General features: G+C 35.4%; 1 protein-coding gene and 1 long non-coding RNA gene across 2 annotated transcripts; one reads left to right on the top strand and one right to left on the bottom strand.

Annotated features, from left to right (window-relative positions):
* The first annotated feature begins 156 nt into the window (after positions 1-156).
* On the top strand, positions 157-4,523 carry LOC131942766 (uncharacterized). Its single transcript, XM_059302687.1, has 4 exons — positions 157-272; positions 900-1,772; positions 2,417-2,524; positions 3,767-4,523. Exons 2-4 carry the CDS (start codon positions 1,032-1,034, stop codon positions 3,929-3,931), a joined length of 1,014 nt encoding a protein of 337 aa, XP_059158670.1. The 5' UTR covers positions 157-272; positions 900-1,031; the 3' UTR covers positions 3,932-4,523.
* Positions 4,524-7,009: 2,486 nt separating this feature from the next.
* On the bottom strand, positions 7,010-9,780 carry LOC131942765 (uncharacterized). Its single transcript, XR_009386812.1, has 3 exons — positions 9,500-9,780; positions 7,608-7,669; positions 7,010-7,166 (listed from the first exon to the last, which is right to left on the bottom strand). It is a non-coding gene; the product is annotated as an uncharacterized LOC131942765 (long non-coding RNA).
* Between the last annotated feature and the right edge of the window lie 4,600 nt (positions 9,781-14,380).

Raw genomic sequence — 14,380 nt, 5'->3', positions numbered from 1 at the left:
AATTAACTGTTTTCACTAGGCATATTAACTTGCTTACCTAGATCTACAAAAATATGTTTTACATTCATTGTAATAATAACTCAAGGACGTATAATGTGGTATTTAGAAAGAGGGATTGTCAACAACCGGCTTTGTGTTACAGTGTGTAAGGAGTTTACCGAGCGTAGGTGTTGTTGACTTCAGAAGTAGCCAGACAGGTGAGTCTCCGCTGTGCTAGTGTTACCTGTAGAGCAAGGACGTCAACACAGGGGAGGTTGTGGTGAAATATTCAGGTAGGTTGAGATTGTTAATTGACATTGTTGAAATAGTTTTTTAAAATCAATAGTAAAGATTCCTCTTTAGACCTAGCGATACATTGAAAAGATGAAGTAGAGTTTATATGTTTTTCGACCTCGGCATATGAAGGGAATGTGTGGTCCGCATTATGCCCATCTGCCTTTATTTCCTCCAACCTAAGTCAAGTACCCATCAGAGCTGGGTCGACTCAAGCAGGTCCGTCAGTTACAAGTCTGAACCGAGATCTGAACTGGAGACCTTCGGGTTAGTAGCCAAAATCTCTACCATTCGACCACGCTGTCCCTTTTCAACAGTAAAAAAGTTTACACATAGTAAACACTTGTTTGTTTTATCAACTTGTAATTTGTCTGGTCGGATAATAGTGCGCAAAACTGACAACCCACCAGTCTTGAGTTATTTTCTCGTCCTTGAGTCTGTTACGCCTCCCGGAGTTCACCCAGCTCTAATGAGTACCCGACTTACATTAATGAATACCAAACTGCTGTCCACACTAGTACTGATCACACTATCTCTTTGTATGCTGAGGTCCCAGTAACATGCGAACTATACTTCACTGACCGCCTGGTTCTAAATTATTCCTTACTTGACTATATGATCCACAGTTTGCCTTTGTCTCCCTGAGTCTGCTGACCAGTATAACGGCTTGCTGTCGACCAGCCTCGAATACACCCGACCTTGTAACAAGCCACAAGTAATTTGCAATAGATCTACATAGTTACTCATTACACGATAGAATGGCGGGCACTGAACTTGGCATGCCAATGGACACAGCGAACTATCAACACCCTACACAACCTAGCTTTCAGTTCAACACAGACCCATGTAATCAACACACATATTCCAGCGGTCAAATCAACACAGACCCATGTAATCAACACACATATTCTAGCGGTCAATTCAACACAGACCCAAGTAATCAACACACATATCCCAGCGGTCAATTCAACCCAGACCCAAGTAATCAACACACATATTCCAGCGGTCAATTCAACCCAGACCCAAGTAATCAACACACATATTCCAGCGGTCAAATCAACACAGACCCATGTAATCAACACACATATTCTAGCGGTCAATTCAACCCAGACCCAAGTAATCAACACACATATTCCAGCGGTCAAATCAACACAGACCCAAGTAATCAACACACATATTCTAGCGGTCAATTCAACCCAGACCCAAGTAATCAACACACATATTCCAGCGGTCAATTCAACCCAGACCCAAGTAATCAACACACATATCCCAGTATTCAGTTCAACATGGACCCAGGTTATCAACACGCATACCCCAACACAATGGATCAGATCGGCGTAATGCCTGAGGATGGCGCTAAATCTGGTTACCATGGTAACTACAACCATGGATACCAGGCCGGTTACGACGTGTGGTCTGTGAACACTGGCCAGCCCGATTTGCAGCTGGTACAACCCGGTTTTGATGGGCAACCCCCAGCAGGGGCAGCGGTATATCAGGTAAATACCACGTATTGCACCGCATTGCACCGCACTGTACAGCACCTTATTACACCACACCCCACCGCAACACACCACATCACACCACACCCTACGCAGGCACACACATACATGCTTGTTATAGGTGTGTGTCGGTGTGTGTGTGAAATATACATTTTTTGTATAAATTAGATTTAAATGCTAATGAGTAAATTTAATAAAGCAATGTGAATTATCAATACAAGAATAGCCCCTTTATTTAAGAATATGCTTTACAATTCGTTGTTAAATTAGAATAAAGTACAAATGTTTAAGGGACGGCGTGGTCGAATGGTAGAGCTGCTTGCCCGATGATCCGATCTCGGTTCAGACTTGTGACTTTAGGGCGTCCCTGAGTCCACCCAGCTTTGATGGGTACCTTACTTACATTGGGGAAAGTAAAGGCGGCTTGGCGTAGTGTTCACCACTAGATTCCAGTCAAGAAGCATGTAAACTCCACTTCACCAGCCCAATGGATCTGTAGATTTAAAAGTGAAACATACATTCGTTTAGAAGATAATCCAAAGTATGTTACTTTTTTTAAAGCAATGTGGTACAATTATTAAAATTTTATAATGTTTAAGGTTATACAATGATTCATTTAGGAACAATCTTTTTTTTTTCAGGATAAGAGGGAGACTGTGCCTATCCCTAATTACGTCCCTTGCAGTATTTTTACAATTGTATGTTGCTGTTTTCTGCTGGGCGCTGCGGGTCTGTACTATGCTGTGACGGTAAGTTTCGGTGTTTAGATGGCGTTTATAACTTTGGGTCCGCACATTGCTGTGTAAGTTTCGGTGTTTAGTTGGTGATATAAACTAAGTTTCGGTGTTTATTTGGTGATATAAATTAAGTTTCGGTGTTTAGTTGGTGATATCAACTAAGTTTCGGTGTTTAGACGGTGATATAAACTGCGGGTCTTTACTACGCTGTGGCGGTAAGTTTCCGTGTTTAAATGGGGATATAAACTAAGTTTCGGTGTTTAGATGTTAATATAAACTAAGTTTCGGTGTTTAGATGGTGATAAAAACTGCGGGTCCGTACTATGGTGTGGCGGTAAGTTTCCGTGTTTAGATGGTGAAATAAACGAAACTGTTAAACAAAGTAAAAGCGAGGACTATGTTTGGGGAGGGGGGAGTAGAAATGTATATGTTTATGTTAACACATGTTTTAGGCGAGAGGTGTCGTTGGGACGATAGCCTTGCTTGTTTACGTACATTAAAGTACACGACCGATTTAAAAATGCATTTAAGGTTCATACTTTAATTCAGCAAGTAATGTATACATCGAAATCGAATCTCTACATTTTATGCACAATGGCTAAGTATATGTTATGCACAGTGGCGTAGCGAGGTCGGGTGTCACCCGGTGCGGCACTTAATGGTGTCACCCCCCAGAGGCGTAGTGACCCTTCCCGGGGACAAACTTTCAAACTTTCGATTTGCGTCCCCCCTCAAACTTTCGTTTTGCACCCCCCCCCCTCGCTACGCCTGTGTGCTTATTAGCAATGTTTTTTATGTGTGTATGGAGCATTTCTGTCACCCAGGTTACCAGACAGACGATAAGACCATAGGGTTTCCACTAGACTTTTGTTTCATTCACTAGTGCCGTGCATCGCACAATTTGGTTTGGATATAAGTTCATCGTGTTTAAATTTGTTTTTAAACTTTGAACCTAACTTTAAAATCCTTTAAAATATTTCAAAAAATCAATTATAAATAGTAAGCCGGAAATCAGTTACTTTAAAGTGTATAAAAAACAAAGTTTGATAAAAATTAATTTATTACTGTTCATTGTTTATAATGGCTTCCCGCTAATTAATTTAATTGGTGTTTTTATTTTTTTTATTTTTAAAACAAGCAGTTCATGCAGCTGTAAAATAAATAAAAGTAAATAAATAGGTGCGGGTTTTTCTGAATGTATGCTTTAAAACTAGATTAATTAGGTTAATGAATATTTAATGTATCTTTATCTAGGCCAAGCGAGAGAACCAGGAGCGGAAGTTCTTAAGAGCCAGAAAAAGTGCCACCAGATCCTGTATGCTGAACTTCGCCGCCATCTTAATAGGGCTGGCTTGTTATGGCGTCATCATTTATGTAGTGTACACACACTTTATGAAAGCTAGCAGATTCAATTTGTGATCTTTGTTCATTGGTCTGTCATCATTTATGTAGTGTACACACACTTTATGAAAGCTAGCGGATTCAAGTTGTGATCTTTATTCCTTGTCAACTCTTATTTATCACCTCTAAAGTGCCACTTAGGGGCTTTAAAAAATAAATAAATCTGAATACGTTTTTTAATCGAATTGTCCAACATACATATTATTAAACGATGGACAAATATTGATGTGATAAAATCTAACTTTAACATGTTTTTGATTTTGAGGTTGACCATAAATGAGCTTCGTACATAGTATTGATAAAAACTGAGATACTGAAGGAGACACCCAATAGCGCAGTGGATAATGGATTAATAGCAAACAATGCCTCCTTCGATGTATCAGTAAAATATTTTTTTCTCTTTGATACATACAGGCCTATATATATATATATATATATATATATATATATATATATATATATATATATATATATATATAAAACTAGCAAACAATGCCTACTTCTTTATTTCAATACTAATAAAAAACAAAGGACTACTTTGTTCTATCTATATTATAAACAGTCTTCAATACACACTAGGTAAAAATTAAATTTACTTTAAACATATTACTGTTGGTATAATAAATTATTATATTTTTTAACATTTAAGATTTGGTATTTGAATATTCAGTGTCTATTTGTGAGAGAGAATGGCGAATGGCTTTAGGACCAGCGACAGACGCTGACAATGTGACGTTTATTATACTTTGGGTATTAGGAAATTCACGTCAAACAATCAGTTTCTTTCAGATGTCTGGGCGGGGATGGGGAGTGGGGAGGGGAGGGAGAAACACACACAGACTGCTACAATTTCTTCCCTATAGTACGTCAACCCACCCACACCCCTGCCCTCTGACATCTGAAAGAAACTGATTGTTTGATACAATATTAAATCCATTTAACCCTGATTTTAAGAGCGCCCCTCCCCCTTCATTATTGGGCTTGTAAGTTGTTAAAGTAGCTTACCAAGTTCTCGCTCCGGTAGTTGCCAGCTGGCGTTTTTTTGTTTTTTCAAACCAAATGTGAATATTTTTAATTTTATTTTTTTAAGTTATGAAATCTACTTTCGTTTTTGGAATAAAAAAAAACTCCGACAATAAGTTGTTTTAAGTAAATTAAGTTTAAAATAACACACACACACACACAAGTATATTATATTTTATATAGATCTAGATAGATCTAGAATACCACCTGTATAATAATAATACATCTAAAATCTATATAAAATATGATATTTATAGGCCTAAAAGATTTCAATCGTAAATCTGAAATCAAGCCTAATTTAATTAATAAATATATATAGCCTAGATCTAGAGTCTAGATTTCTAGATCTAGAATTCTATATCTAGATCTATGATTTAAAAAAACCCTCTTGAAAATTCCGACTTAGACAGTAACATACGACATACAGGATTTATTTTTAATTTATAGACTCAAGAGTAGTCTAGATTCTAGATCTAGTTTCTTTTATTTTACAGTGTAGTTAAGTGGAATTAATTACTAAATTACTAAATAGGCTATTTACTTTAAGACAGGTAGACTAGAATATGTTCAATATCAATTTATATATAGAATCTAGATTATTCTAGATCTAGCGAAGTTTAGTGTAGTCTTGTTGTAGAACTTAAGAACTAAATCTAGAGTGTAGGCAACTGTAGTAATTTAGATCTAGAATCTAGTACTGTGTGACGTCATTTTAGGGGGTGGGGGTCTGGCTTTTTGTGACGATGTGTAGGGGGGGGGAGGTAAAAATCGTCAAAAAAATGCGTGACGTCATTTATGGATGACCCCCATGGAGAAGATCCACACAGAAACAGTTTAAGGAAAGGGGCCTAACATTCAAACAGGTAGAGGTACCAACATGATTTTAGAGATTATGTAGATATACATATATATATATATATATATATATATATATATATATATATATATATATATATATATATATATATAGGGGAGGGGTAGAGAGAGAGAGGGTTCATCTGTAAATTGCATCACACATTTTATGATGATTTTTACCTCCCCCTCATAAAGGAGGGCAGTAAAAAGAAGAATGTATGATAGCTGGGTAATCCTAATTTATATAATCAGATTATTGTGGTAAATAAAAGTCAACATATCTAGCCTAACAAAATGCCATGAATTTAAAATATATATTATGACTTAGAGAAAGTTTGGTGAAATGGAAATATCTGCAAATTTGATTTATTGATGATGTGTAACTTGTTTATATTATTCCTTTGGAGCTGATATTAATAAAAAGTTAATGAAATTATAGAGTTTTATCCAATTGATGTTTCTAAAGCCTTGCATGAACTTAATTTAAATATATTTAGCTGCCCAGGCAAAGAACCCAATGAATTTTCCAGAATTGACTTGTCGTTTGACCGATGGTAACAAAGAGAATCACCCAGGATCTTCGCTGATAAGAAAATCTGAAGACATACCTTATTCTTCTATATCTAAATGTGATTTGTCTAATGAAAACATTTATTCAGTGACAATTGCTAAAGATATTTTACCATTATTTCAAACATCATCTTCTGAAATGTTGTTTTCTATCTCTAAACCTTCCACAATTTATTCAAGTTTCAAGAGATATTGTAACATCATTGCCTACTTCCCACAGTTCTTATGTTCAAAATTTTCAATTTTCTGAGAAACAAAGTAATTATAAATTTGTACCCAGTGTTTTAGTTTCAGCTCCATTAAAATTTAATAAACCAATCAATTTCAAAATTAAATGTTTCTTATCCCAAATGAAAGTAGTCTGTTTTATTTAAGAAAAATCACCTTTAAAAAAATTTAATGTTTGAATGTCAATAAATTGTTGACATGGACTGGTTTGCGGGTAAGCTTTTATACTTAGTGTACAATAAAGATTCTGTTTTGATGTCAATATAGTTGCTTCTGAAAGAATTAAACTATAAACAATAGCATTTATATTAATATCTCAATGGCAGTTCAGTATACTTTCATCATTGTTTTCAAATAACAAAACAGAACTACAGTTTTAAAATTGAAAAAAAAAATGAAAATAATTTCATAAATGGATGGTTTTTTAATTACTTAAAACAGAAGATGCATCAATACAGCATTACAATGTATATGATTAATATTTCTTTTCATGGACAATCATCATTTAAATTCTTCATTAAAAGTTAAATTCAGCTTCCTTGTGTCTAAAAATCCACATCCATGCTGTTCCATTTACCTAGAAATTAAATAAATAATACTTTTAACAACTTTCTGTAATATGAAAAAATTAATCATTGATTAAAACAGACAGCCAATATAGCAGTTGAATTAAAATTCACCTGTTTCTGTGACATTTGCATGTAAAATTAGAGTGTTCAGAGGTATATACCCAGCCACCTTTAATTTCCCTATCTTGAGCCAGGTACTCATGAGAGCTGGTACTCATGAGACTTAGGACATCATACCAGGACTAAAACCAGGGATCTGAACTCTTATCTTTTAGGATAGAAATGTGAAAGCTACTGTCTGACAGTCCCACTATCAAGCCATACATATTAATACTTACAGTATATAATCTTAGTAGCAACATATTCTTTAAGAATTAGAACACTGAATCGATTTCAAACTTGGGCTTAAGCTGAAAAATGGCTTATTATAAAAAAAAAATTCAGCTCACCTTTAGTTCAAGATCAGCACCAATAGCCACAGTAAAGTGTGAGAAAATTGCTTGCCAAGTACCTAGGGAATTTAAATATAATAAATTATTAAGTTTATCCATATATTATATTAAAATAATTATTTAACTAATATGAGATATTAATATATATATATATATATATATATATATATATATATATATATATATATATATATATATATATATATATATATTTATATTTATAAAAGGTTTAATTTATTGTAAAGGTTCAGTTTTCTATCTACTTAGCTTGTCTTAAAAACTAAAATATCTGGTTTACAGTTAACCATATCTTAACTATTACAAAACTATTAGTTTCATTTTCATTACTTGTAACTAAAAATTGTAGTCAATAGATCTAAAACTTAATTCTATTAACAGCTAACTGTAACCATACTGACTCTGACCAATTTATTAATTTTTGTACCCTGTAATTCATTAATAATTAGGCTTATACTAAAAGGCCGAAAGTTATCAATTGTAGATTTTATAGTCCCTGGTCTAGACTAACAAGACTAGCCTACAAGTCTAATAGTACTAATACACATGATCTAGTTTATAAGTTTACTACTAGGCAACTTGCTAGAAGACTAGTACTTAACCAAACTTTAACTTGCTAAAAATAAAACTACAATAGTAGTTGGCCTAGTAATACTTTTTTTTACTGTGCTACTTACACTGCTTTTGGTACTATTACTACGGCTAACTAACTACTAACTAAACTCTATTGTAGCTTGATGGAGATCTATCATCTTGCTCTTCTAGTAGTCTACACTACTTACTACTTAGAAAAGTAGTAGCACTACTGTAACAATTTCAAACTAAATTTAATCTATATATTACTAGATCTACTCATTGCAACACTGTAGTCTGATAAGTCTGTAAGCCCTAAATGTATCTAGACCTAGATTCTAGTCTAATTTAGTTTCAGTCTAGTTATTAGTACCTACACTCTACAATAGTCTACAGTACTCTACACTACACTCTACTACTACTCAAATCACTCTACTGGCTACTGATCTAGATCTAGTAAATAGCTAGAGTAGATCTAGATCTAGTCTAGATTCTAGATATAAAAAAATTGATTTAAAATTAAAAACAGGTTAGCCTTACTATGCATTACTAGCTCTTACTAAACTTAACTAGGGTAGGTTTTACCTAAACTAGATCTAATCTAGATCTAGAAATCTAGAATCTATCTAGATCTACTAGATCTAGATTTTAGATCTAGGGCCTACCATACTACCATCTGCAACTAGAATCTAGATCTAGATCTATTCTACTATCTCTATCTAGATCTAGTAATACTATCTAATATCTATCTAGTATCTAGCCATCTATCTACAAGCTACTTCTAATAACTAATAGGCCTGCTTCTAAAATATTAAACAGTAATCACTGAGTAATCAGTACTAGAGTCTAGTTCAGTAATCTAGCTAGATCTAGGTCTATTAACATTAACATTGTTGTCTAAGTTCTAGATATCTAGATCTAATATCTAGATCTAGAATCTAGATCTAGATTCGATTAATAAGTAAGTCGTAGGCTGAGTGAGACTGGAAGTCATCCTCATTTTCCTGTTGTTTTAGTTTTTACCGTCATCCTTTTCTTAATATTTTTAATATTTTATCTAGATCACTAAAATACTAGATCTAGAATCTAGATCTAATATATTCTAATTCATGAACTTACACTCTTAGAACTAGATTAAAGCAATGTAGATCTTAGTTGGTAGATTCTAGAATCTAGATCTAGATCTAGGTCTAGGTCTGGGAATCTTAAGTCTCGTAGCAAAGACTGAGTAGAGTCAGAGTAATGTCCCCTAGCCTTGGACAAACTATCAACAAAAGAAATAAAATCAATATACTTACCGCCACAAAACTTTTATATTCAAAAATGCATACACATGTGTTTGTTCCCATCCATATGAACAAAACAGCGTTGAAAGTTTTTACAGTTGTTGCATTTCTGGAACGTTTGATGATTTTGAAATCTTGAAGCGGGACCTACTAACAAATAGCCGCCATGTTTTTTGTTATCAATGGGAAACCCCGTTCACAACAATTGATTTAGTTCGAAAACTTTTATCTCTCCCTGGCTAACCAGACACGAATTAACGCGAGAAAGAACGATAAACTTACAAGTTCTATAAGAGCGCCTCCTTCCTTATTTTAAGAGCAACCCCCCGTCTTTTAAAATCCAACCCCCCCCCACCCCCCCACTCGCGCGGGAGAAAATGGCTTAACGAAAGCTTGCAATCTTTGGGTTAATTTCATCATAAAATTTAATAGTAAAATCTGAACACAATAGTTTGGGGATGACACGAACGACAATTCTCTGAGTAGATTTACTTCCTAGTTGCCGCCCCTTAAGTATTGTTTTCTGTCAGATATTCATAATTTGTTTGATTTTTAGTGTACGGGGAGGGGGGGGGGATTACAAGAGAAATGTTAATGCGCGTATCTAATTATCTATTTAGGTGTTTTTGTTTAAATATCAGCATACCTTCCGGGGTGTTATATGCAAGGTTCGACCTAAAAAACGGCACACCTGCCGCTGGATGTAGGACACGTTTGGAAAATTGGACACGTTTGGAAAATTAGGCACAATGTGCAGGTAGGATGGGATATAAACAGGATGTGAACGGATAATCGCCTTGCTTGTGTACGCAGTGCGTACAATAGAGAACACGACCGATTTAAAAATGCATTATAAGGTTCATACTTTATGTAAGCAAGTCACGTATACATCCTATGTCATGTTATGCACACATGTTATGTATATGTATTGTGAATATGTTATCCGCAAAGTATGAAGCATATCGAACTCACTGTTTTATTATTGTTTATACCAATTGGCATGGACTTAAGACAAGCAGGTCCACTATTCCAGTTAAAAAATAATAGACAAGAAATACTAAATGAATAGTATATAGCGCCTTAAAAATGTTGTTTTAAAGAAACAAAGTTTTTTTTTAAATATATATATTGACCCAAAACGTATATAATTTCCCACGCATACGATGAGAGAGTATACATCTATACTCGGAATTATTGAAAAAAAATTGTTATGTTTGTTTTTAGAATAAGACTTAGCAGGTTGCAAATTGTGCAAGCTGTGTAAAGCTGTAGCCCCGAGACTGTGTAAAGCTTTAGAATGAGGAATTGTAAATCTGTAGAATGAGGAATTGTAAATTTGTAGAATGAGGAATTGTAAATCTGTAAAACGAAGCGTGTAAAGCTTTAGAATGAGGCTGTGTAGCTGTAGAATGAAGCAGTGTAAAGCGGTGGAGATGATTTTTAAAGCTGTAAATCTTAGGCTAGTGTGTAACTGAGGTCTAAAGCAAGTATCTTGTGGCGTACACACATATTAAGTACACGTCTACATGAGGCCTGACTATTTCCTTGGATCAATGGATTCCTGCCAAAGCCTCTAAACTCAATGAGCGTGTTACGTTTCTATAAAGCTCAAACGTTTAATGTGTTACGTAGCCCGCTGATTAGAGGGAAGGTCTGAGAAATATGTCCTGGTGGGCTAGTAAAGTTGTAGGTGGCATTCAACACAAAATTATAAGGGTGTTTGAGACATAGTTAGTATGGGGCGGAGGTAGATTTGCTAGAGGAGAAAGGGGGGGGGGTAAATATGCAGCCACTACCCATAAAAGGTTATAAAGCATTTTCCATTTAGGAATATTTCATTGATTTATAAGTACGCACTTTTCGATTATTACATAAAGTTTAAAAGTTAATGATAAATGTTAAAATATAGGTAATTTAAAAAAATAAGTGATTCAAGCGAACATGTATTTCATCAGTTACAAATAATGATTACTATTCACAAATGGATACATTTGATATCTATACAAACCCGCTAGTTCTATGAATAAAGAAAAACACAATCACGGTTTAAAACAAAAATGAGGTTAACCCTTATATAGAACCTATTCATTAATCTGTATTGATATCGACAAAGTTTAATGTTAATGACCTTTTATTAAAATTTACCTAAATCTAATTGAAATTTCAAAAAAAGAAACTACCCTACATCAAACGCCTGTAAAAAGTATGTCGTTTTAATAAGAGTAATGTTTCAGTTATCGCTTAAAGGGGTTTATTTAACACGCTTGATTGAGTTTATTTATCAACCAAGAAGTTTGTTCCGTCTTACAATTAGCTCAACTTCATGAGCTTCGCTTCATTTTAGCTAACTGTAAATTGAATTCATCTAGGCTCACAGTTCTAGGCCTGTCTTTATTTATTTATTAGATTATAGTAACGGTACTAGCAAATTAACGTGTTGAATACATCCAGCGATGTTAAATAAAAAGACTCCAGTTCCTAAGCAACGTTTTAAAAAAAAAGTTTAAATTATAGTTGGAATTTTAAAAGAATAATTATTTAAACTCACATGTTAGTACATATCTTAACTTATTTTAACTCCGAGGTGGAAATTTCAACCTGCCATCATAAGCTTAATTTGATTAATTATTGTAGACCTTGTGTGTGATGCATATAATTTCAGTCTGATTTTTATTTTCTATAAGAACAAAATAAACTAAAAATAAACTGTGAGTGATCTCCCCTAAACTGTCACGAATATTCTAATGTAACACTACGGGTGATGGCAACTCAGGACATAGACACTATTTTTAATCCATTTTTAATAGCTTAAACTTTTTATAATAGAATAGAATCTAGTAAAAAAAGAATTGCACACCAAGTGTACGCCAAATAAAATGTGCATACTAGTGCGGGATATTATTAGTACTTTATAAATTAACTTGCGTTGTTTTTAGAAATCGGAAATAGCGTAAATTACTACTTCCGGTCGACGGAAATTAGTCAAAATTTAATAGAAGGCAGAGAAATAGAACTTTTACTTACATGTAAAATTTCATGTATCTATATGAAACAGTATTCACGTTGTAGGCTTTTGAAAAATTGAAAGTAGAAAGAGTTCCACTTCCGGTTATCGGAAATCGCTCAAAACTTGATACGGATCTACGATTTAGATATAATACTTAAATATGAAATTTCATCAACCTAGTTGTAACGTATGAAAATTTATAAAGTACTAATAATATTCCGCACTATTATGCATATTTTATTTGGCGTTCACTTGGTGTTCAATTCTTTTTTTTCTACGAGATTTTATTCTATTCTCCCTGATTGTCTAATTTCTCTTTCTGCATGTCCAACTTCTACTAGATTGTCCCATTTCTCTCTGATTCTCCCTTTTCTCCCTGATTCTCCCTTCTCTCCCTGATTGTTCTACTTCTCCCTGATTCTATCACTTCTCCCTGATTCTATCACTTCTCCCTGATTCTATCACTTCTCTCTGATTATACCTCTTCTAACTGATTCTCTCGCATCTCCTTGATTACCCCTTTTCTAACTGATTCTCATTTCTCCCTGATTTTCCCACTTCTCCCTTATACTCTCACTTCTCCCTGCATATCCTACGTCTCCACACCACTGTCTCAAAAGTCACCAATATAATGACTTTTTAATTTTGTCTTATTAATTCTGCATTTTCTCTCCTATGTGTTTACGACTGTATTAAACTTTAAACAAAATAGGATACTTTATTGGATACGCGTACGTTTATACAAAACGGATAAAAGGGAAAAAAAACATTAATACTAATGGTTTCGCTGTCTGTCTATGTATCTATCTGACAAGAACGCTCTAGAGAAAACACAAGGAAAAACGAAAACATGCATAGTAATTCGAAAAACGAAGTATGACGTCGACACATTTAGCACAGAGTAGTAAATAATCTCAAGCCGGATAGTGCACACATTAATATGACGTCATTGATTTTCGAGTAAACATTCAATACAAAGGCAATTTGGTCTAATCTAAGTGGTTTGCGTGAAGAGTTTCTTTCATACAATTCTTCGGGTAGGGGCGAAGCCCCACCCCCGCGTAAGAACGTCTGAGCCCCCCCCCCCTCCCCAACTCAAAAGAAATTTCCTCATCGATACTCTATAATAAAATTACCGCCTAATTGATGTGTCTAATCTAAAAAGTGGTTTTCTTGCAATTTCTTTAATGCAATTCTTCGGGTAGTGGCTAAGCGCGACACCAGTGTTTCTTTCAGACTTTTTCCTCCCCGGAGAGGGGTGGGGGTACTTGAAATTTTCGGGGGCGGGGTAGAATTTTCTGGGAGGGGGCGGACACTGGAAAAAGTATATAATTATATTTCGTTGAATGGGACGGTAGACATGTTTTTTTGGGGGGGGGGTGGAGGGGTGGGGGGCGGTGTGTGGGGTGGTGGTGTGTGTGTGGGGGGGGTGGGGGGTGGGGGGTGGGGGTGGGGGGGGTGGGTGGGGGTGGGGGTGGTGTGTGGGGGGGTGGGTTGGTTTCAGTGTTTCTTTTAGACTTTTTCCTCCCCGGAGAGGGGTGGGGGTACTTGAAATTTTCGGTGGCGGGGGTAGAATTTTCTGGGAGGGGGCGGACACTGGAAAAAGTATATAATTATATTTCGTTGAATGGGACAGTAGACATGTTTTTTTTGGGGGGTGGGGGGGGTGGGTGGGGGTGGGGGGGCGGTGTGTGGCGGGGGTGGTGTGTGTGGGGGGGTGGGGGTGGTGTGTGGGGGTGGGGGGCGGTGGGTGGGGGGGTGGGTTGGTTTTAGTTTAGAGAAAAGAGACAGCACTATCAGCCTAGCGCCCGTTGTACCCTTCCTCAACGGGCCATTTTTCTCGTATTATAATATTGATGTACGTCCTAGTATGGTCTTTATAAGTT

This window comes from Physella acuta, unplaced genomic scaffold (assembly GCF_028476545.2).
Source record: "Physella acuta isolate Inbredline_101_S28 unplaced genomic scaffold, ASM2847654v3 ptg000426l, whole genome shotgun sequence".
Lineage (NCBI taxonomy): Eukaryota > Metazoa > Mollusca > Gastropoda > Physidae > Physella > Physella acuta.
Note: the sequence above shows the minus strand (reverse complement) of the source record. Positions and strands in the feature narration are given on the sequence as shown.